The sequence below is a fragment of the Piliocolobus tephrosceles genome, chromosome 4 (genome assembly GCF_002776525.5).
Source record: "Piliocolobus tephrosceles isolate RC106 chromosome 4, ASM277652v3, whole genome shotgun sequence".
NCBI classification, from domain to species: domain Eukaryota; kingdom Metazoa; phylum Chordata; class Mammalia; order Primates; family Cercopithecidae; genus Piliocolobus; species Piliocolobus tephrosceles.
In genome coordinates, this window is record NC_045437.1 from 92,704,758 (window position 1) to 92,725,735 (window position 20,978).

The 20,978-nt window shown below is 46.3% G+C and overlaps 1 protein-coding gene across 5 annotated transcripts; it reads right to left on the reverse strand.

Moving 5' to 3' along the window:
• Positions 1-233: 233 nt before the first annotated feature.
• Positions 234-16,433, reverse strand: GLRX (glutaredoxin). Of its 5 annotated transcripts, none has more exons than XM_031935436.1 (3): positions 15,889-16,301; positions 10,115-10,234; positions 234-296 (listed from the first exon to the last, which is right to left on the reverse strand). In XM_031935436.1, the coding sequence occupies exons 1-2, from the start codon at positions 16,093-16,095 to the stop codon at positions 10,121-10,123; spliced, it is 321 nt and encodes a 106-aa protein (XP_031791296.1). In that variant the 5' UTR covers positions 16,096-16,301; the 3' UTR covers positions 234-296; positions 10,115-10,120. The 5 variants fall into 5 exon arrangements, with proteins under 5 accessions (XP_031791296.1, XP_023067956.1, XP_023067955.1 ...); XM_023212188.1 differs by lacking the exon at positions 234-296 and adding an exon at positions 7,444-8,400; XM_023212187.1 differs by lacking the exon at positions 234-296 and adding an exon at positions 7,444-8,553.
• Between the last annotated feature and the right edge of the window lie 4,545 nt (positions 16,434-20,978).

Sequence of the window (20,978 nt, forward strand, 5' to 3'; positions counted from 1 at the left end):
ATCCAAGACCAAGCTCCTGGCTGCTTCAGTGTCTGAAGAGAACACATTTCCTGGCTTGTAGATGGTGCCTTCTCACTGTGTCCTCACGTGGTGGAAAGGACAAGCTAGCCCTCTGGATCCTCTTTAAAAGGGCACTAATCCCATTCATGAGGGCTCCACCATTATGACCTAATCACCTCCCACAAGGTCCCACTTCCTAATACCATGACCTTAGGGTTTAGGATTTCAACATATGAATTTAGGAGAGGCAGAAACATTCAGACCATAAGAGCATTCCTTGCATGAAATGGTGTTAACTGTGGAAAAACAAGTGAAAGCAGCAAAGGGAAGAGAAGTGAAAGGGCAAAATATTAGCATTTCCAGTGCTTGTGACCCATAAAATGAATTCTGAGGGAGGTGCTTCTTGAAAAAAGGGCAGGTAAAAACTTTGAAATATAATGGGTACTTAGTTACTACTTTGGAAATTTACAATGCATGTAACATATCAAAGGCTCTGGCAAGTCCCAAGGTCAAGCTTCCAGCCCGTCTGTCTTCACAAGCCTGTGTGAATGTTTGCTAAGTAAATTTACCAAGTTTGGGGTCTTTCCAGTGCTACCCCCTCGCTCTGCTGCTAGTGTCCTGGACAAATGAAACATCTACTTCTTTCTTTCGTTCTTTTTTTTTTTTTTTTTTTTTTTTTTTTTTGTCTGAAATGAAGTCTTACTCTGCTGGCCAGGCTGGAGTGCAGTGGCACAATCTCTGCTTTCGCTCACCTCCCAGGTTCAAGCGATTCTCCTGCCTCAGCCTCCCAAGGAGCTGGGACTACAGGCACACACCACCATGCCCGGCTTTTTTTTTTTTTTTTGAGATGGAGTCTCACCCTGTTACCCAGGCTGGAGTGCAAGGGCGTGATCTCGGCTCACTGCAACCTACACCTCCCAGGTTCAAGTGATTCTCCTGCCTCTGCCTCCTGAGTAGCTGGGATTACAGGTGCCCACCACCACACCCAGCTAATTTTTGTATTTTTAGTAGAGATGGGGTTTTGCCATTTCAGCCAGGCTGGTTTCAAACTCGTGACTTTAGGTGATCCACCCACATCGGCCTCCCAAAGTGCTGGGATTACAGGCATGAGCCACCGCGCTTGGCCTAATTTTTGTATTTTTAGTAGAGACAGGGTCTCACCATGTCAATCAGCATAGTCTAGAACTCCTGACCTCAAGTGATCCACTTGTCTCGGCCTCCCAATGTGCTGGGATTACAGGCATGAGCCACCGTGCCCAGCCAAAACATCTAACATGTTGCAGATACTAATTCCACAGTACTTTCAGAGTGTCTCAAGGGTAAGAGTGGATCAGGCGCCCTGACTGAGCTCACCTGCTGTATGTCTCCACATGACTCATCCCCTCATCATCCCTCTAAGCTGGAGGTGCCTCTCAGGGAGGCTGTTTTCCATCCATCCTCTGTTGCCCTTTCCTATATCTCAGCAAAGGGAAAGAGGTAAATATTTTATATGCTTGTGGGGTTTAATGAGGCTAAGAGTATCTGTTTTTAAAGTTTATCAGATAAAAGGCATAGACTCTCAAAATGAGCGCAAGTCCTGCAGGCCAGCACTGTATAGCCCAGCATTTCCAAACTCATGAAACCCATTTTTTCATGTAACAGTTGCTGATGTGCCATGGAACCAGTGTTCTGAGACAGCTGCTCTGGAGACTCTGAGCTCAAGTAGTTGGGATTACAGGCATGTGCCACCATGCCAGCTAATTTTTGTATTTTTAGTAGAGATGGGTTTTCACCATGTTAGCCAGGCTGGTCTTGAATTCCTGACGTAAAGCGACCTCAAGCGATAACACCTGCCTTAGCCTCCCAAAGTGCTGTATACAGCCTCTTTGAATGCCTGGGAAACACTGCTGAAGATTCCGTATACCCTGACCTTGGTAAGAGTAGACCATTATTTGGTACTACCCTTACATGGCAGCAATTTGCTAGATTCTCTGTAAGTAGGAAATTTCCAAACTACCAGTGTCAGCCTCCTCTTTGGTTCAGAGCAGTAATTTTCAACATTTCCAAGCTTGTAGGCCCCCCCTTTTTTTTTTTTTTTTTTTTGCCATAGTAAAAGATGGGGCAGACCACAGCCTCTCCACATATACTGGTGAGCTTTTGCCATCAACTGAGAAAGCTGAATTGGTCAAAAGCTACTATGAATGCTGGGATTTTTTTTTTTAAAGTAAATTAAATATTTTGAATAGATAATTATATGTACATGGCAGTTATCCTTGAACTGAGTTTGTATTTTATTCCTTGCTGCTTCCACCATACAGAAAATAAACCAGGAAAAACTTCTAACTGGGTAAATCAGCTGTTGACCTTTACTGAAATATTGGAAAAGGGCCAGGCATGGTGGCTCATGCCTGTAATTCCAACACTTTGGAAGGCAGAGGCAGGCAGAGCTCATGCGCCTTAGTGGGGATCACTTATACCTCACTTATCAAATTCTTATAAAGGAGGAGGGATTTTTCTTCTTCCAGCTCAGGGAGTGTTGAAGGAGCGCTTTGCATCCTTTGCTCCTTTTCTCACTCGGAGGAGGAGGAGTCCTCTGGTTAGATTAAGGACAGTCTATCTGCCATTGGGCCACACCTTCACACAGGGGTGGGGAAACTGACTCAAAAATAACCTAAGGTGTGGCCGCCCCTCCCTTGTGCTGCCAGCTAAAGGCTTCCTGGATGGGGAGGAGACCTAGGGCTCCTTGGTTTTCCTGTGGTTTACCTGTCTGGAGATGTCCACACTGTCCCCTTTCTGGGGGCAACCGTCCCTGCCACCCCCTGCATTTTTTAATCATACAGTGACTGCTTTGGTGAGGCTAAAGGAGATCTTCTATGCAGGGGGCTGGATAAAGGCACCCAGAGTCAGCTCTACACAAGGGTCGCATTCTAGATGTCGGGGGACAGCCCCCATGGCCACAGGTTCCAGCTGAGCTCTTTAATTCTGTCTTCCCAGGAGTTGCTGGTCCTCCATTCCCAGAGTGGGTCCTTTGGTCCCCATTTAACACATCTGGTTAGAACCCTGGGCAGACTGTGTTAAAGATCATCCACAGTCAGTTCTCAAGGATGACTTAATAATGGGAGGAAGTGCAAAATCTCCACCCCATAAACAGCTGTAATTTTACATATGAAGTGTCTTAAGTTTCACAAGGCACACAAGAGAATAGGAAGGAAGCATCTCTGCTTGCTTCTGAGAAAGCTCAGCTGCAGGTCCCCAGAGGCTTGAGCCCAGTCAAGTAGGAGGGAGGAGTTGAGCGCACAGGAAGAGCCCATAAAAAACCCCAGAGCCTCGGGTTCTGTGCCGTCATTGACTCTCCTAGTTACCCCTCTCTCTCCCACCTTCAGCTCCGCACAGCTCAGCACAGCTCAGCAGAAAAGTCGCCTGGGGACAGGAAGTATAAACTTGTGCATAAATATAGACCCATTTTAAACATCACTTGTGCTTAAAGGGACCAGAGCAGAATTCTCTTCCCCTAATGAGCAAGATTAAATTCTGCCCCTTCAAACATTCGGTGTATTTAATAAGAAGACCCCTATTAAGGCCGGGTGTGGTGGCTCACACCTGTAATCCCAGCACTTTGGGAGGCTGAGTGGGTGGATCTCTTGAGGTCAGGAGTTTGAGACTAGCCTGGCCAACATGGTGAAATCCTGTCTCTACTAAAAATACAAAATAGCCAGGTGTGGTGGTGTGCACCTGTAATTCCAGCTACTCAGGAGGCTGAGGCAGGATAATCACTTGAACCCAGGAGGCGGAGGTTGTAGTGAGCCAAGATCACGCCACTGCATTCCAGCCTGGGTGACAGAGTAAGACTCTGTCTCAAAAAAAAAAAAAAAAAAAAAATGACCCCTATTAATATAAGAAAGGAATTCTAAGTAAAATATCTCAGGAGCCCAGTTCTTTACAATATTATGGTATAGTCAATTAGGGAGCATGGCTTTCTCTGGCAACCAAATGTCAAGATAATGACCTAACAATACTCACGGGGGATATAAATACTGTGGTCTGGGCCACATAGATCCATTTATCACCAGTTTAAGAATTTACCATCGGTTTAAGAATTTACCAGTTCTTTCTCCCTCCTTAAGGGGCATCTTTGGACAGCCTTGAATTGGAAGAAATGGCTGGCTGGAGTCCAGCCCAAAGAGCCAGGCTGGAGGAAGCAGAGAAGGTGGTTATTAAAATCAACAACATTCGCAGGAGATTGGATCACTTACTTTCTCCAATAAACAGAAAGAGTAGAGCTTTGGCTGTTAATTTTTTGGTTGGTAATTTTTGGTTTTTGTTTTGTGTTGTTTTGTTTTGCCAGCCCCTAGTGCCAGTCTCTCCATACTCTTTGAAAGATCATTCTTTCTGTCCTTGCATATCACACAGAATTACTCAGCAAGGAGCAGGGCAGAAAACAGGAAGTTACATGAGAGTCCACACACCGGCCAGGGAGCTGCCAAGTCCCTTTTCCCTGCTTGGCAGCCAGAACCCTGACGATGAGGCGCAACCCCCAGCTGTGAAGCTGGAGAGACTGAATGGCTCAAAAGAAAAGGTGTCCAGGAACCAATAATTGGGCGATCTCCCAATGAGACAGCCGACCCACACCTGTTCATTTATTCTTTAATTTGTTCACTCAAGAAAGAGCCTATCTGACAAACAGTCTTGATGCTGCAGATACAGCAGTAAATAGACACCAATCCCTGACTTCAAGGCACTTATCTTCTAGTAGGGAAGAGACAGTAAACTAAATAAATCATACCATATATTAAAAGATAGACTGGGTGTGGTGGCTCACACCTGTAATCTCAGCACTTTGGGAGGCCAAGGCAGGTGGATCACTTGAGCTCAGGAGTTTGAGATCAGCCTGGGCAATAAGATGAAACCCTGTCTCTACCAAAAATACAAAAATTAGGTGAGCTTCCATGGAGGTATGTGTCTGTGGTCCCATCTACTCAGGAGGCTGAGGTGGGAGAATCACTTGAGCGTCGGAGGATTGCTTGAGCCCGGGAGGCAGAGGTTGCAGTGAGCTAAGATCATGCCACTGCACTCCAGCCTGGATGACAGAGTAAGACCACATCTCAAAAAAAATAAAATAAAATAAAATAAAAAAATAAATGCTATAGAAAAAAATAAATTGATAAAGAGGGATAGGGAATGCTAAGTGAAAAAATGAAAGGGAGAGTGTTAGATAGGGGGATGGGGGAGCCCTTGCTGAGAAGGTGAGATTTGAACAAAGACTTCATCTATGATGAAGCTATCAGTAGGCAAGCCTAACCTATGCACACAAGTCTTCCAATCAGTTTTTTAGTGCCTCATTCTTTAAATATTTACAGAGAGTCACATCTCCAGACATTTAAGGAAGGCTTTCAGATGTAAAAGAGAAAGAAAATTGGGGCTCAGAGGAAAAATAATAAAAAAGAGAAAGATGCAGTTTGCTAATTTTCTTTCCATAGCCCTTCTCCGCTTCTTCTTGTATAGATCTCCTCTTTTTGTATAGTTTCAGTGAGTTTTAGTTGGAGCAAATGCCACCTGCCTGCCTCTGGACTTTTTTGATAACGAAGCTTCTATCAGGCATTATATCCTTGTTATAGCAGCCTAGCATGTAATCTGACTCATACACATGGGTCAAAGGAAAGAGGAGATCCAACATAGGAGAGAAAAAGGGAATCCCCAGAATGACAGTGAAGGGAGATCCCAGATAGAGAACCCTGTCTGCCTCAGGACAGAGGGCAGCAGTCCAGATTGGAGCAGTGTAATTTTCCATGTTGAGGGTTCTCTGTAGTTGTACAGTTTTTAACTTGAGGACAGAAAGCTGAAATGGGCCTGAAGCAGATCCTTGTCTGTACTTAGCTTGCCTGGTGGTGATGACATTTCTGTTCTCCCTGCTACACAGCTGGCCAGCTGAAGAGGTGTGGGTGTGCTTTGAGCTCCTCCTGAAAGCTGAGGGCAGGGACATGCTGAGCTTAGAAGCAGAAAATGCAGAGCAGCCCTCTGCCATTACCACATTTCTGGGGGACACTCCATGCTTGGTTCACACAATAGCCTCCCTGATCGTGGCGTGCTGTGTTTCCAGGGACTCACTCAGCACCACTTCTGCTTCCCCAGAAGAGGCTCTGGAAAACTTGCAAGGGATGCTGAAGCCAGTCTATAACTCAGTCAGTGTTCAGTTTACCTGTTCTTGGGATTGTTTGTCTAATTGTGATATCACCTTTTTCTTACACAGCTAGGTCAGTGTTACTGGTTTTCGAAAGTAAAATGTATTGCTTAGAGATATTATAAGGAGTAAAACTATAAAGTATCAGAATGATTACAACAAAAATGAACTAGTGGTTACCTCTATGGAGGGATGGAGAGAGGGAATACCCTTGGGGAAGGGCGCACGGCCCTGTAAGGTACTTTATCAGGACCTGAGTTTGAGGCAGTTAGAGCAGAAAAGACTTTTAATACTATTGGTTTTTTAAACCATATGCATTCATTGCTTTGATAAAATAGCTCTTCTATGCTGGGAACTGGGTTTCCATAGTTAAGTCTAGGGTCTTGCCACTGGGTACTTCTTTTTTTTTTTTTTTTTTTTTTTGAGACAGAGTCTCGCTCTGTTACCCAGGCTGGAGTGCAATGGCATGATCTCAGCTCACTGCAACCTCCGCCTCCCAGGTTCTAGCAATTCTTCTGCCTCAGCCTCCTGAGTGGCTAGGACTACAGGCACGTGCCACCACACCCAGGTAATTTTTGTATTTTTAGTAGAGATGGGGTTTCACCATATTGGCTAGGCTGGTCTCGAACTCCCAACCTCGTGATCCACCTGCCTGGGCCTCTCAAAGTGCTGGGATTACAGGCATGAGCCACTGTGCCCAATTGCCTTCGGGTACTTCTGAATTTGGCAGGAAACCAATACAGATGATTAACTACACCGTAGCCTGATAACAGCTGTACGGTATCTATATGCAGTGTTTTTGAATTCCAGAAGAGGAAACGATGATTTTCAGTCAAAAGGCCATGAGAGGAGAGAGAAAATATAGGGGAACAGTCTGTAAATCAGGTCTTGAACAAGGAGGAGTTTCAAAGTAAAACTAAGGAGAAGAAAAGCATCTCAGGAGAAAGAAACACAATGAGCATGGACAAAGAAGTGTGAAAGTGCAGGGAAGTGGTCCAGAGTGGATCAGGCACTGTAACCTCTGGCGGGGGAGGGGAGGGGCGGCATTCATATTGTGCAGTGTGTAACCTGAACAATCATCCGTAGCGATCCTGGTTGAAGGGAGTGGTTAGGGCCCATAAAAGAAAGAAGCGAGAAGTGCAAGGGCCTTAAGTGGGAAATGGCAAAAAGGAATATGAAATGAAAAAAGACTGTTATTAAACCTTAAGCATTATTCAGTAAGCTGGAGCTGGCATTTATTTCAATATGAAATTTCAAAATTATATCAACCATTTGTACCCAATGAGTGACAGCAGCACATGTCTTTATTTATATTGGCATGGCCAAACATAAACACAGTGTTAAGTTAGTATATTTCGCCTAACATTCCTTAATGTCTTGAGAACGTGGAAACGAATTGGACAAAAATCACTGAATCATCTACAGGTATTTTTTTATTAGAAAAGAAATTAAGTGTTGTCACTAGAGACTGAAGAAGGAAATTAACAATCTTACAATTCTAGAACAGGCAAACTTCATAAGGGATTCTTAAGTTTTCAAAATGTGGGGGCTCTTTCACATACACTCTTGGTGTAGGGGGCTGTAGTTTTCTCAGATGTTTTACATTTTGTGCTTTAATCTTTGCTGGTATTCTAAATCAAATAAATACACAGTGTTCAGGATTATCTGGATAGCCATCTTAAATAACAGAGTGTTCTGCATGACCACAGTCTCTGCACTTGTGCCTCTGATTCATGTGACACCAAGACCAACTATGCTTTTTATATGATTTCTCCAATTGGGTCCTGTGACCTTTCACAGAATTGCTGAACATTTCCTTTGAGATCTATGGAGGACAAGATGGAGAACACTGGTTAGGAGCAGTGATTTTCAAGGTGGGATGGGATGGGGTGGGGTTGAGTGGAGAGATGCATGTAGTTTGAAAGAACACATTCAAAATACCCACTGATTTTGTAATACAAACTCCATAAAGTCAAGCAGCAAAATGATTTCAGCTAATGGACAGCAGCAGATAACCAACTATGGATTCATCATTGTGGAGAAGGAGTCTGGATAAACATAGTTGAAAAACACTGGCTTAGAGGTAGAGACATGCCGACACGTGGAGAACAGTAAGAAACGTGTGCCAAAGAGAACAGTTGAGGGTCAGTGAGCAAATCCTGGGCCAGAACTTGTCACAGTCTTCTGAAAACCAAAGAGCGCATCCAGAAGAAAACCAAGATGGCCTGTCAACCTTCTTGGCCCTGTGGTTAAGAGCAAGTTGATTCACTTTTAAATACGTAGCCAAAAGAGGAAAAAAGCTGTTTGTGCCCCCAAATTCATCCACCAGGAAGTGCTGTCATCATTTGCAATTTCATCCAGCTCTTGAGGACAGATGTCAGCATGGGGGGCCTGCTCTGCCAGGAAAGAAAGAATGGGATCTCCTTGTAAGGCAAAATCCTTCCTTTCTCTCATTACCAGAACACTTACACCTGCCATTTCAACACACTCTGTTGCAGATGGCCTTGAGATGCAGCTGCTGGTAAAATACTGACAGCATAGAACACTGAAGGAAAAGTCCAAATGCAAGTAAGGAGACTTTCTGAATACGGGGGACTCTAATGCCCACAACAAAATAGAAGCAGTTTGAGAAATGACATTTCCCATCTTCTCCCATTCTTAATCTAAGCCTAAATTGCTAAACATGTCCCAGAATAGGAAACATTTGGTACCACCATTAATTGGGTTTGAGTGCTTTTAGTATCAGTGGTAGGGCTAGGAAGTGAACTCAGACAGACATAGGGTGCACCTGCTGTGATGATAGTGTAGAATTACGTTTAGAAGATTTACAGCATTGACTATTTCATTTCAGGGAAACCAGTTGTATTTTTTCAGACCTTTTTCCCCCTTCTGTTGCTATGTGGAGTAACCATCACAAATTATATATACTCATTGCCCAAGAGATGAGTTATTAATTAGCAGGCAATAGATACCCCTCTAAGAACATTTTGGTTAAAGAACCATTCATTTCTCCCTCAACTAAAGCAGCGCTTACGTCTCTCTGTGTACAGGTCTCTGAATCGGCCTGTTTGGGAGCTGGCTCGCGCTAGCCGTGCTGGGGAACTGGGGGAGGGAGGAGCTCGGACTACAGAACCACCATGGTTTCTTTCTAAAATGTTCATCGCCCTGTGGTTTTCCACAGAGCCAAAGATCTCCTTTAGGTTACTGATTTTAGAAAACTTTGTTTTGGCTTTTGGGAGGCCAATTAAATAGAGTTGATCTGCCAGATGAACACAGGTAAAGCCAAAGTGACCTCAGTTTCACCTCGCATTTTGAATAAATTCAAATTGTTTACCACGGCCTGAGTGCTCTGGCCCCTGCTCACCTTTCTCGCTATTCTTCCTTCTTACTGCACTTCATTTACTCTATTCATGCTTTCTTTCTGTTCCATGAACATCCCTTCCCTGTTGCCACCTCAGAGTCTTTGTACTTGCTATTCCCTCTGCCTGAAAAGCTCTTCTGCTTCATCTCTGCTTAGCAGTCTCCTTGTCAATCAGGTCTCAGCTCAACCCTTCCTGAGAAAGGCCCTCCCTTACCATGTTAGCTCAATTTTCTCCCCACCCCCTGACATATTCTATCACATTATTCTATTCTATTTCAGGATTTGCTTGTTTTTGATCTGTCTACCTCTCTGGAATATAAGTTCCAGGTTATCATTTTATGCATCATTATATTCTCATGCATCTGGCACATGCTCAATAAATATTTGTTAAATGAAGGTGGGGTGAAAGAATTTCTCCCATTGACACAATCTCTTTGTAAAGTGTGAAATTCATTAAGTAATTGACATCACCATTCCTCAACTCACCCCAAATCATTTTTCCCCAGCCAGAATGCTGTCCTACAGTATAACAAACCATGACAGAAGAATTCCACGGTGTCCCATGTTCCTGGCCTAGCACCTCACCTGCCACTCACCTGTGGTTACTGCAGAGCTCCAATCTGCTTTAGCCGCGTCAGCAGTTCCCCACTCTGTTGCATAGAGACTAGATCACTGCATCCGCCTATACAATCTTTACCGATAAAGACTCGAGGAACCTAAAAAAGCACACAACCCAGGACATTACTACATTACTAGACTAGAAAGAACATATCCTACCACTAAAAATTTCCCATGATTCCAAATTTTTAAAATCACTTTACAGCCTCCTCATGTATATGCTTATAGGACAGGACTTCCTTACTGTTATAAGGGGTAACATTATAAACCCAAGAATGTTTTTAAGCCAGAAGAGTTTTCAAGTTGAGTGTGCTATGCATGAGCTTGTCCAACTTGTCAAAGGGATTTTAAAATTTCACTCTACGGAAACATGTTTCAGGAGAATTCTGATTGGCTGCAGTCAGACTACCTAGATTGAACTCTATTTGCTCTGCATCAGGGACCACACCTAAGATTGTAAACTGGGTCACAACAATCAGGAAGGAAGGAATTCATTTCTAAATACAGCTGGAAAAGTATTTGCATTAGGTCTCTGATTTTTCAGGTCTACGGTTTATTAAATACAATCATCTCTCTGTGTTGTTAAAACACAGGTGAGGGCCAGGTACAGTGGCTCTTGACTGTAATCCTACTACTTTTGTGAGGCTGAGGTGGGAGGGTCACTTGAGCCCAAGAGTTCAAGACCAGCCTAGGTAACATAGTGAGACCCCCGTCTCTACAAAAAATACAAAAATTAGCCAGGCATGGCGGTGCATGCCTATAGTCCCAGCTACTCAGGAAGCTGAAGTGGGAGGATTGCTTTGGCCCGGGAGGTCAAGGCTGCAGTAAGCTGTGACGGTGCCATTGCACTTACACCTGTGTGACAGAGCAAAACAAACAAAACAACACAACACAGGTAAGCTCTGTCCTCAACCAGGAGGGTGTACCAGGGGTGGTATTTGAGTGTCCTTTAATCACTGGTCCACCATAAGATGGTTAAGTCACCCCAGACGTGGGTGCGTCACCCATGCCAAGCCACAGTCATGACACCTGCTGAATAGGCTTCTCTCTAGTTCCATGCTTCCTCCCTGCTGCTAGGAGCAGACACATTACAGGATTCCAGAGGGCTTTTAGAATCGCGAGGGAGGAGGAAACACCCTCAACGTGGCTGAATTTCCAGGCCAAGGGTGTTCCATCAAGGCTGCCTGGCAGTGAAGAAACAAGCCCCATGGAGGTCACCATGTCATCAGAGCCAGCAGGCCTTTCCCGGAGTACCAGGAACGCACTGGAGGGGAGGGAGAGGTGGAGGCAGAAAGCAGTGAGACTATTTTTCAAAGCTTTGGGCTTTCCTCAGAAAGCACAGCAATTGGAGCAAATTGTCCAAAAAGTGAGAAAGATGAGAAAAGGGGCTTAATTATTATGGGTAAGTTCTTACAGCACTTTTATTTAAAAAGGGGATCTGGGTGAAGGTAGGCATTAAAAATAAAATCTAAAAATTAAAAACAAATCTTGCACATTTCCATGGCTATTTCCTGTGCTCTCACAGGATAACTGAGGCTTTGAAAACCCACAGCCCTGGAGCTGCCCCCCAGCCTCCTGAGACGACCCTGAAATGTGACCAGGCTGCCCCCAGCATGGAGTTTTGCGCTTAGAGTCTGGCAAAGAAGCGAAAGGCTCCTTTAACCCTCACACCCATCCTCTAGTCTGGACAACTGCAAAACTGCCTTAAATCGTATCAGTGAATGGTACCCCTAATGGGAGATGAACGGCAGGCTGTACAGGATGGCATGGGGGGCTGTGGCAGTGAAACTGAAGCAAGTACTGTTGACAAAGCTGAGCAAATAAGAGGAACTAGCCTGTGCTGCCTCCCCTCCCGTCCTGTCCCATCCTGTCCCAGCCTCCTCCTTAGAGGAACTTAAGAGTCCACTACTGTCAAGGAGAGGAAAGAACTGCCGCCCCAGAATGAGTTTAGTAATCCTGTGGTTCTTACTGTCCTGGAGTAGGTTCCCCCAGCCTCAGCCAGGAAGCATCTCCTGCACACTAGCTAGGGTTACACAAATGCAACTACTCAAAAGCAATTTCTCAACACTCCTCAGCTTCCTCCCTGGTACAAACCACCTTCATTTGTCACCTGAATAACTGCTATAGCCTCCCAATGTCTCCCAGCTTCAACCTTCACTCTTGCCCTACTGTCTCTTTTCCCCACAGCTGCCAGAGTGGCCCTTTCTTTCTTTCTTTTTTTTTTTTTTTGAGGCGGAGTCTCGCTCTGTTGCCCAGGCTGGAGTGCAGTGGTGAGATCTTGGCTCACTGCAAGCTCCGCCTCCTGGGTTCACACCATTCTCCTGCCTCAACCTCCCGAGTAGCTGGGACTACAGGCACCTGCCACCACACCCAGCTAATTTTTTGTATTTTTATAGAGACAGGGTTTCACCGTGTTAGCCAGGATGGTCTCGATCTCCTGATTTCATGATCCGCCCGCCTTGGCCTCCCGAAGTGCTGGGATTACAGGTGTGAGCCACCACACCTGGCCCAGAGTGGCCCTTTCAAAATGGGGTCAGATCAAGTGACTCATCTGCTCAGCACCCACCAAGGGCATCTCATCTCACACCGAGTACCAGTTACAGTTCTTCCAAGCTCCCATTAGCTCTCAGACCTCACCTCCACTAACTCTCCTACTGGCTCACAGTGCTGCAACCATACCGGCCTCCTTACTATTCCACAAACCTGCCAGGCAAACATCTACCCCGGGACCTTTGCATTCACGCTTCCTGTAAATTGTGTATGCCCATCTCCCTCAGCTCCTATAGATATCTGCTCAAATGTTCCCTTCTCAGTGAGATGCAATGGCTCCATTTAAAACTGGATCCTGCTGCTTCTTCCCTGCCTTTTCTACTTTTCCTCATAGCACGTGCCACTTACCACCTCTCAACATACTGTTTTATTATTGTATTTGTTTGTCTCCCCCACTAAAATATAGGTTCAACAAAGGCAGAAGGTTTTTTTTCATGACAGAAAAGGCAGAATTTTTCCCCCACTGTCCATGAAAGTGCCTGGTACATAGTAAGTGCTTAAAAATATTTGTTGCATGCGGTAAAATCATCATTCAAATGTGAAGGAGAAATACTTTCTAAAATAAACAAAACTCGAGGGAATGTGTTACCAATGGAATCACCTTGCAAGAAATGCCCAAAGAAGTTCTTCAGAGAGAAGGGAAATGACATAGGTCAGACACTCAGATCTATGTAAAGAAAAGTGCATTAGAGGAGAAATAAATGAAGGCACTAATTTAGGAGCTGTGACTATAGCAAAACAAAAACAGGTTTTACCAAGTACATGGCTTGATTGAAGGCACTAACTTTCCATAATCATGTCCTGCTGATTACCTACTAGATACAGCTACTTTACAGAATAATTAAGACCGCAGGTTCAGGCCGGGTGCTGTGGCTCACGCCTGTAATCCCAGCACTTTGGGAGGCTGAGGTGGGTGGATCACAAGGTCAGGAAATCGAGACTATCCTGGCTAACACGGTGAAACCCCGTCTCTACTACACATACAAAAAATTAGCTGAGTGTGGTGGTGGGCGCCTGTATTCCCAGCTACTCAGGAGGCTGAGGCAAGAGAATGACGTGAACCCAGGACACGGAGCTTGCAGTGAGCCGAGATCTCGCCACTGCACTCCAGCCTGGGGGACAGAGCGAGACTCTGTCTCAAAAAAACAAACAAACAAGCAAAAAACCCACAGAAGCTTTCAGACCCTTTGAATACAAACACTTACATGTTGGGGATCAAACATGCAGCTTTAACAGATTTGTTCTTCCCCCAGGAGGAATGCATTCAGAATTCAAGAATCTGTGAAAAACATTTTTCTAAAAATGAAAAACAGGCTTGTTGAGGTGGATCACGTCTGTAATCCCAGCAGTTTGGGAGGCCAGGGTGGGAGGATAACTGGAGGCCAGGAGTTCAAGACCAGCCTGGGCAACATAACAAGACCCTCATCTGTACAAAAACCTTAAAAAATTAGCTGGGTACGATGGCTCACGCCTGTAGTCCCAGCCACAGGAGACTGAGGTGGGAGGGTCACTTTAGCCCAGGAGTTCGAGGCTGCAGTCAGCTATCATTGCACCCCTGTACTCCAGCCTGGGTGGCAGAGCAAGACTCTGTCTCTTAAAAAAAAAACCTTAAAAGATCACTGCAAGAAATATTGTTGTTCTACAAAGAAATGAAAAAGCAATTGTTGGCCAGGTGTGGTGGCTCACGCTTGCACTTTGGAAGGCTGAGGTGGGTGGATCACCTGAGATCAGGAGTTCGAGACCATCCTGGCCAACATGGTGAAACCCCATCTCTACTAAAAATACAAACATTAGCTGGGCGTGGTGGCATGCGGTTGTAATCCTAGCTACTTGGGAGGCAGAGGGAGGAGAACCCAGGAGGCAGAGGGAGGAGAACCCAGGAGGCTTGGCTCCCACCTCTGACATTGTGATTTAGTTACTGAGGGGCATAATTTGGGCATAAGGATTGTTTTACAAGCTCTCTAGGTGATCCTAATGTGCAGCAAATTTGGGAACAAATGGCTAAATGGTCCTCAGGGTGGCAGCCACAGTGGGGCCCGTAGTAGTGTTTGCACTGCCCTTTACACCTCTCAGGGCCTGGGCATCCTATGCAGCTGGTGGTCCCAGTAGGCAGCAGTAGCCTCTCTCGTCATTGTGTATACTCCAGGACCTCAGCACACAGCAGTAGGGTAACACACTAAGCCCCCTCTGTACCAAAATGCTGACTTCTTATTAGAGAGAAGGCGAGAAACAACCTCCAATGTTTTACACTCAGAACCCAGTAACAACCTTGTAAGTCAAACTAAAACTAAAATAGCAAATGTGCTTGGCCCAACACTGTGCTGTAGAATGTGCATCCCAAAAGGGAACTTAGCTGAGCTGGTGGGACATTTCTCATCCCACCTCGCAGCAGAACTGATACAGGTGATGTGGTTGGCATCCCTCCTGAAGCCCAGGACGCAAAGCCAAGGATGCTAAAGACAGGGAAGTCTTTCAGATGGAGGAGAGCAATTTTCAGAGGGTCCCACAGCCTATTCATAGCAAATGAGACTTTGAGGTCACCTAATCTGGTCTTGCAGCTGGGATCTTTGAGGACTACAGGAGTGGTGACTTGCCCAGGATCACACAGCCAGCCATTATGAGAGCCAGGCTAGAACTCCAGGCTATGATTCCCTACAATGTGGGGCCTGGAAACATCCATAATTAATTTAGAACAAGGGGCAGATAATGGTACATTAGATTTTTCCAGTGAGAGGAATTAAATAAGGAAGAATGAGCAAATTAGAAAAAGAAAGCCTGGAGAAGAGAATGAAGAACATGACTCTCATGTTAAATAACCAACACATCACACCCGGCCCTCCACCCCAGCTTCCACCTCCAGCCCTGCCCGCTGAAAACTGTCATTTTGGCAGTGCTTAAAACAAAGACTCTAGATAATTCCCCGGGGACTCCCCGGCAAGCTGCTGGGCCCACTTACCCTGTCGCACAGCAGACATCAGCTGTACTCTCTCTTCGGCTGTGAGAGGACCTTTGACTGCAGTGCCGCCGCTCATTGAAGTGACCGAGATCCTCTCTAAGGCGCCCTCCCCCACACCCCCCGCCCCGCACAGCCCTCTGGACGCCTTGAAGGACAGAGCCGCAGCCTTATCCTAAAGAAAGGCACAGCTCTGACAAGAAAAGGCAATCCGGGAGCCTTTCCCTAGCCGTTTAAAATGAAACTCACCGTTCTTGCTCCCGTGAGCTGTTGCAAATAATCTTGAATCTCGTTAGTGTGGTTGGTGGCTGTGATATCGACAAATTCCAGAAGCCCTTGTTTGATAGGCAATTGACTGAGGATCTCTTGGGCCCTCCTGCAGTATGGGCAGGTGGGCTTGATGAACACAACCACCTTCCCAGGCTGGATTTTGCCGTTCACAAACTCTTGAGCCATGCCGATGGGCTGCGGTCTCCCCGGGAAGAATCTTCAGTTGCAGATATTGCTTGGGGTATTGAGCCCCGACCCAGCCAGTTGGCTCCTATTTAATAAGGAACCTCCCTGGAGGCGGAGTTTGCCTGGTAGCTTGCTCGAGTTTTAAAGGGACAGCTTCAAAGACATTTCTATCTGGTATACTTCACTAGTTAGCAATGCCTAGGAATGCAATACTTGCTATTTAATCGTTGGTAGCTATGAAAGACACTCTGGGTATCTTTGTTGTCCCTGGTCATTTGGGGAGTGCCTGCCCATCGGCAATGATCAGAATTTAGTCACCTCTGGGGAAGCATACATTGCTTACTCACAAAGGGGCTGAGGAGGCAGTGACTTCTTAGAGCAAATTCTTGTTTTACCTCTCGGAGATACAGTTGTATTTTAAAATGCAAACAGAATCACTTAAGAAACAGAACACTTTGAAATCTCTTTAGAGGAAGTGAAATTGAAACTGTGACTTTGCACTCCTTATGAAGGTCGCTGTCAGAGCGTTTTGCTTGGACTGTATGGTGGGTGTTTGTTGTTGTGATCTTTTTAATGGAATTCATTCTCAGTATTTAAAAATCTGGACGTCTCACAAAACAATGTGGACTTACAACTTCTCTCTGAAAAGTCAGATCGGGCAATACAGAGCTTGCATCTTTTAGTGCAAGCTGCTGGGGCTGACAGCTGATGTCCCCTTTGTATAGGGCAAGTAGTGGCTTTGGTTTGCCACAGGTAACAACGACAGGCCCATGCCTGAGACACCGGCTTCACCCCATAACCATTTGAATTGGTAACCCTTGAATAGCAGTTTAATATGGAGTCAAATTCCAACACAATCCCTGATACAAAACTATAGATGAAATGAGAATTTTTTTTTTCTGGTTGACCTTCTGTTTGTGACTCTGCTTTTACTGTTTGTGAGGGGAAGTAGTGTTGTCACTCAGACACCACATTCACTTCAAGTGTTATTAAGACACGAGTTGCACCAGTAGGAAATCTTTCGCTCTTCGCCAGGGTGCCCGTTCTCCTTAGCCCGCGGAGCACAGTCTTCTACTCTTGGGTCTAGTTCCGGCCCCCTCTAGCGTATGGTAGCTTAAATAAACAAATCATGGAAAAACCATGCCCTTTAAACGTGAATCATCCTTTCCCCAGGAAGCTAGCTTTACGGTGAAACCGGAGTATCTTCAAAGAGGCAGGGCCAAGGCCACAGCTGGACACCGCCACTGCCACGTGCAAGGAATCCCAAGCAAACTGTGATCAAGGGAAGGGAAGAAAATCCACTCCCGGAAGCAGCTTTTTACTGTGACTCTCATCGTTAATAAAATTAAAATAGCAAAATGAAAGTCAGATTCTGAGTCACGGAGGGGGAGCTAAGTGACAGCTCTGTCCAGAGAAAAGGATGGGGCTGGCAGGCCCCTCTGCGCGGTCAGGGCCCCGGACTTCCCACTTCCCTCCAGAGGAGGCTCCGCCACAGAGTCTGACTCTCCTCTCTTTTTTTAGTCTTTTACCTCTGAACCCTGTGGCCAGGCTCCTTCCAGAGACCCCCGCCAGGAGGTCTAGGGTCTCTTTCAGGGTCCTCAGGGCTGCTGCCTTAGATTCCCTCAGCCTGAGGTTTTTCCGCACGACTTGCACCTGCTACTCACTCAGAGCCTTTCTCTTCTCCCATCTGTGGTTGGCTCTTCCCTTCCTGCTGCCTCCTCCTCAGTCTGCCACTGTGTTCAAGTTAAAAGCCACCACCACCACCACCACCACCACCACTCTCCATTTCCTGCTTTCCTGCCTCTGCTCTTTCATGAAATTTACTGTCTGTACCTTTCTCACCTCCATTCTCTCATTTTGTTGCAATCTGACCTTGTCAACCATTCTGCTGAATTGTTGGGCGACACCAATCATGGCCTCTATGTTGCCAAATAACCACTTAGCTAGGTATCCTGACCTTTTGCAATTAGTCACCTGCCCCAAAACTGGGGTAGAGGCTGGGGTCCAGGGAGACTATTGTCTGCCTCTCACTCAGTCCCAGGGACTGCCTGGTGTCTGAAGCCTTAGGACATAAGGCACAAACTAAAGAAGGCATTTTTTTTTTTTTTTTTTTGAGGCATCATGTGGAACATGGGTGACAAAGAGATGGCAAAGAGGGTGTGTCGTCTCCATTTCTCAGAAAATGCTGTGGCTTCAACTCAGTGAAAAATGACGAGCGTAGAAGCCTCTGCTGCATTGTATAGCAGGAGCTGAAACCCAGCATGGACCTCAGGGCATCTCAATGGGAAGCCGCCATGGGGGCTGCAGATGCCTCAAGTGCTGTAGATGGAAAGGGGGTGTGTGCGTGGGCTAATACATGTGGACTCTCTTTCGGCCTGTGTGAGACACCCCCAGGCACTCCCAGAAAATACACCTTGGAGGGCGGGAAGTGAGGGCATTTTTTAGGGGAAAATCAGTCCTGCTGTGCAGATGGTTGGCAACAAGCTAGTGAAATACGTGTGGTTACTCTTAATGTGACTTCATTTGTACTCACAGGCTGATGAGGACTGCAAAAAAAGTGACCACAAATGAACATTCTTTAGGTTTTTTCCTTACTTATTCACTGTGCAGGGTTTGACCTTGGAGATCCCTGCAGGCCCCTGGAAGTTCTCCTCTTCCCAATGCCCATTGCAGCATGATCTGTTTGCTATATCTTGATATTTTCTCAGTCTCTTTGTTAAGAATTTTGCCTACACATATGGTCTATCTTGGGGCTTGATCTTCCTGCTGTGTACACACCCATTCTTTGAGAGGCTGTAGCTCCACACGTGGCTCCAGCTGTCAGTTTTTACTTATGAGCATCACATAGTTTTCTTTATCTGGACCTGTCTTCTAAGCTTCAGGGATGGCTATCTCATTGCCTACTGAAAAGACCCACCTGGGGATTCCTTAAGCCTCTCAGCCTCTAGGGAACCAAAACTGAATCTCCCCTGAAGCCACCCTCTTTCCTCCATAACTGCTCAGCGAGCCTGTATGCACCTTCATGTACCTTTTTGGCCAGGGCGGAAACCTGGCAGGCATCTGTGCTACTCTCTGCTTTTACTTATGCACAGTAGTCAAACGCTACCAAGTCTGCCCCATGAGTGCCTCCCTGGTCTGAACACCTGACTGCTCCCATTGATCCAGCCCTCATTTGTTCTTCACTCCCTCTTGTGGCACTTCCACCCTCGCCTCGCTGCCTACTCCACACTGCTGCTGGGGCAATTTTTAAAAATATAGACCCTATCTTGTTCCATCTTAAAACTAGTCCATGGGCTGGGAGCGGTGGCTCATGCCTGTAATCCCAACACTTTGGGAGGCCAAGGTGGGTGGATCACGAGGTCAGGAGTTTGAGACCAGCCTGGCCAATATGGTGAAACCCCATCTGTACTAAAAGTACAAAAGTTAGCTGGGTGTGGTGGTGTGCGCCTGTAGTCCCAGCTCTTCGGGAGGCTGAGGCAGAAGAATCTCTTGAACCCGGGAGGCAGAGGTTGCAGTGAGCCGAGATCGTGCCACCACACTGGGCGACAGAGCAAGACTCCATCTCAAAAAACAAACAAACAAACAAACAAAAAACTAGTCCATGTTTCCCCAGGACAAAATCCAGATTTCCTTGTGGGGATATGGCCTTATGTGATGGGTCCTCGCTGCCCTGTTCACCATATCCCAGCCTCCCCCCAACATTTTAGAGACAGGAGGCAGCCAATGGTCCCTGGTAAAACCCTGCCTCCAAGTCTAAAACAACCTGAGGCTGAAAAACTGGATTGCTGTCCTAGCACTTTGGGTGGCTGAGGCAGGTGGATCACCTGAGGTCAGGAGTTAAAGACCAGCCTGGCCAACATGGTGAAACCCCATCTCTACTAAAAATACAAAAAAATTACCTGGGCGTGGTGGCGGGTGCCTGTAATTGTCCAGAGCCATGAGGCCCGGAATTAGCCGACCTCTGTTGCCTGATCTCTGCAAAGCGGAGACAAGATGGCACATTTCCGGGTTCTTCATTAACAACTTTTCCCGCGCACACCTAAACTGTTCCCGCGCACGCCAACCTTTCCCGCACCCGCGCAAACTTTTTCGCGCCCAGGAAGGGATGCAGCCTACAGCGCAGGCGCAATTCCGTGCCCGGGAAAAATACCAATTAACGGCGCATGCGCGATTGTAATTTGAGCACACCAGGCCCGCCGTCACCGCCCTGGTCCAACCTCTTCCCCTGCCAGCCTATATAAGGCATTGCACCGCCACCATTAAACGAGACTTGATCAGGCTATTTGTCTTGTCTCCATTTCTCGTGTTTTCTTGTCTCCTCCATTCCCACTCCCCCTTCCAGGGTCCGTGTCGACTGTCCTGCAGGTCGGGACATGTAATCCCAGCTACTTGGGAGGCTGAGGCAGGAGAATTGCTTCAACCCGGGAGGCAGAGGTTGCAGTGAGCCGAGATCTTGCCATTGCACTCCTGCCTGGGCTATAAGAGCAAAAGTCTATCTCAAAAAATACCGGAAACAAAGACAAAACACTGGACAGCTGGTCCCAGATGAGGCCTGCCCTTTCCCGACTGATTCTGAATAATGTCCACCTGTGCACTGGGAAGATGGAGTGGAACCTTGGGAAGTTTGTACCGTTTGCAGCGAGGAGGAGCCTGGCCTCTCCTGTTCCTGTGTGCTGACCTGGAACTCAATCTGTGACCTGGGAAACCTGCTATCAGGACTCTCTCTTGCTTTGCTGAGAGTTATTTTTCCTTTTTCCTTTTCTGCCCCCTGAGTTTATTTATCCAATAAACTCCATTTTCCTCAACCTTCTATGTGTCCGCAAGCCCAATCTTTCCTGGTCGTGTGACAAGAGCCCAGTTTTACCTGAACTGGGGGATGTTCT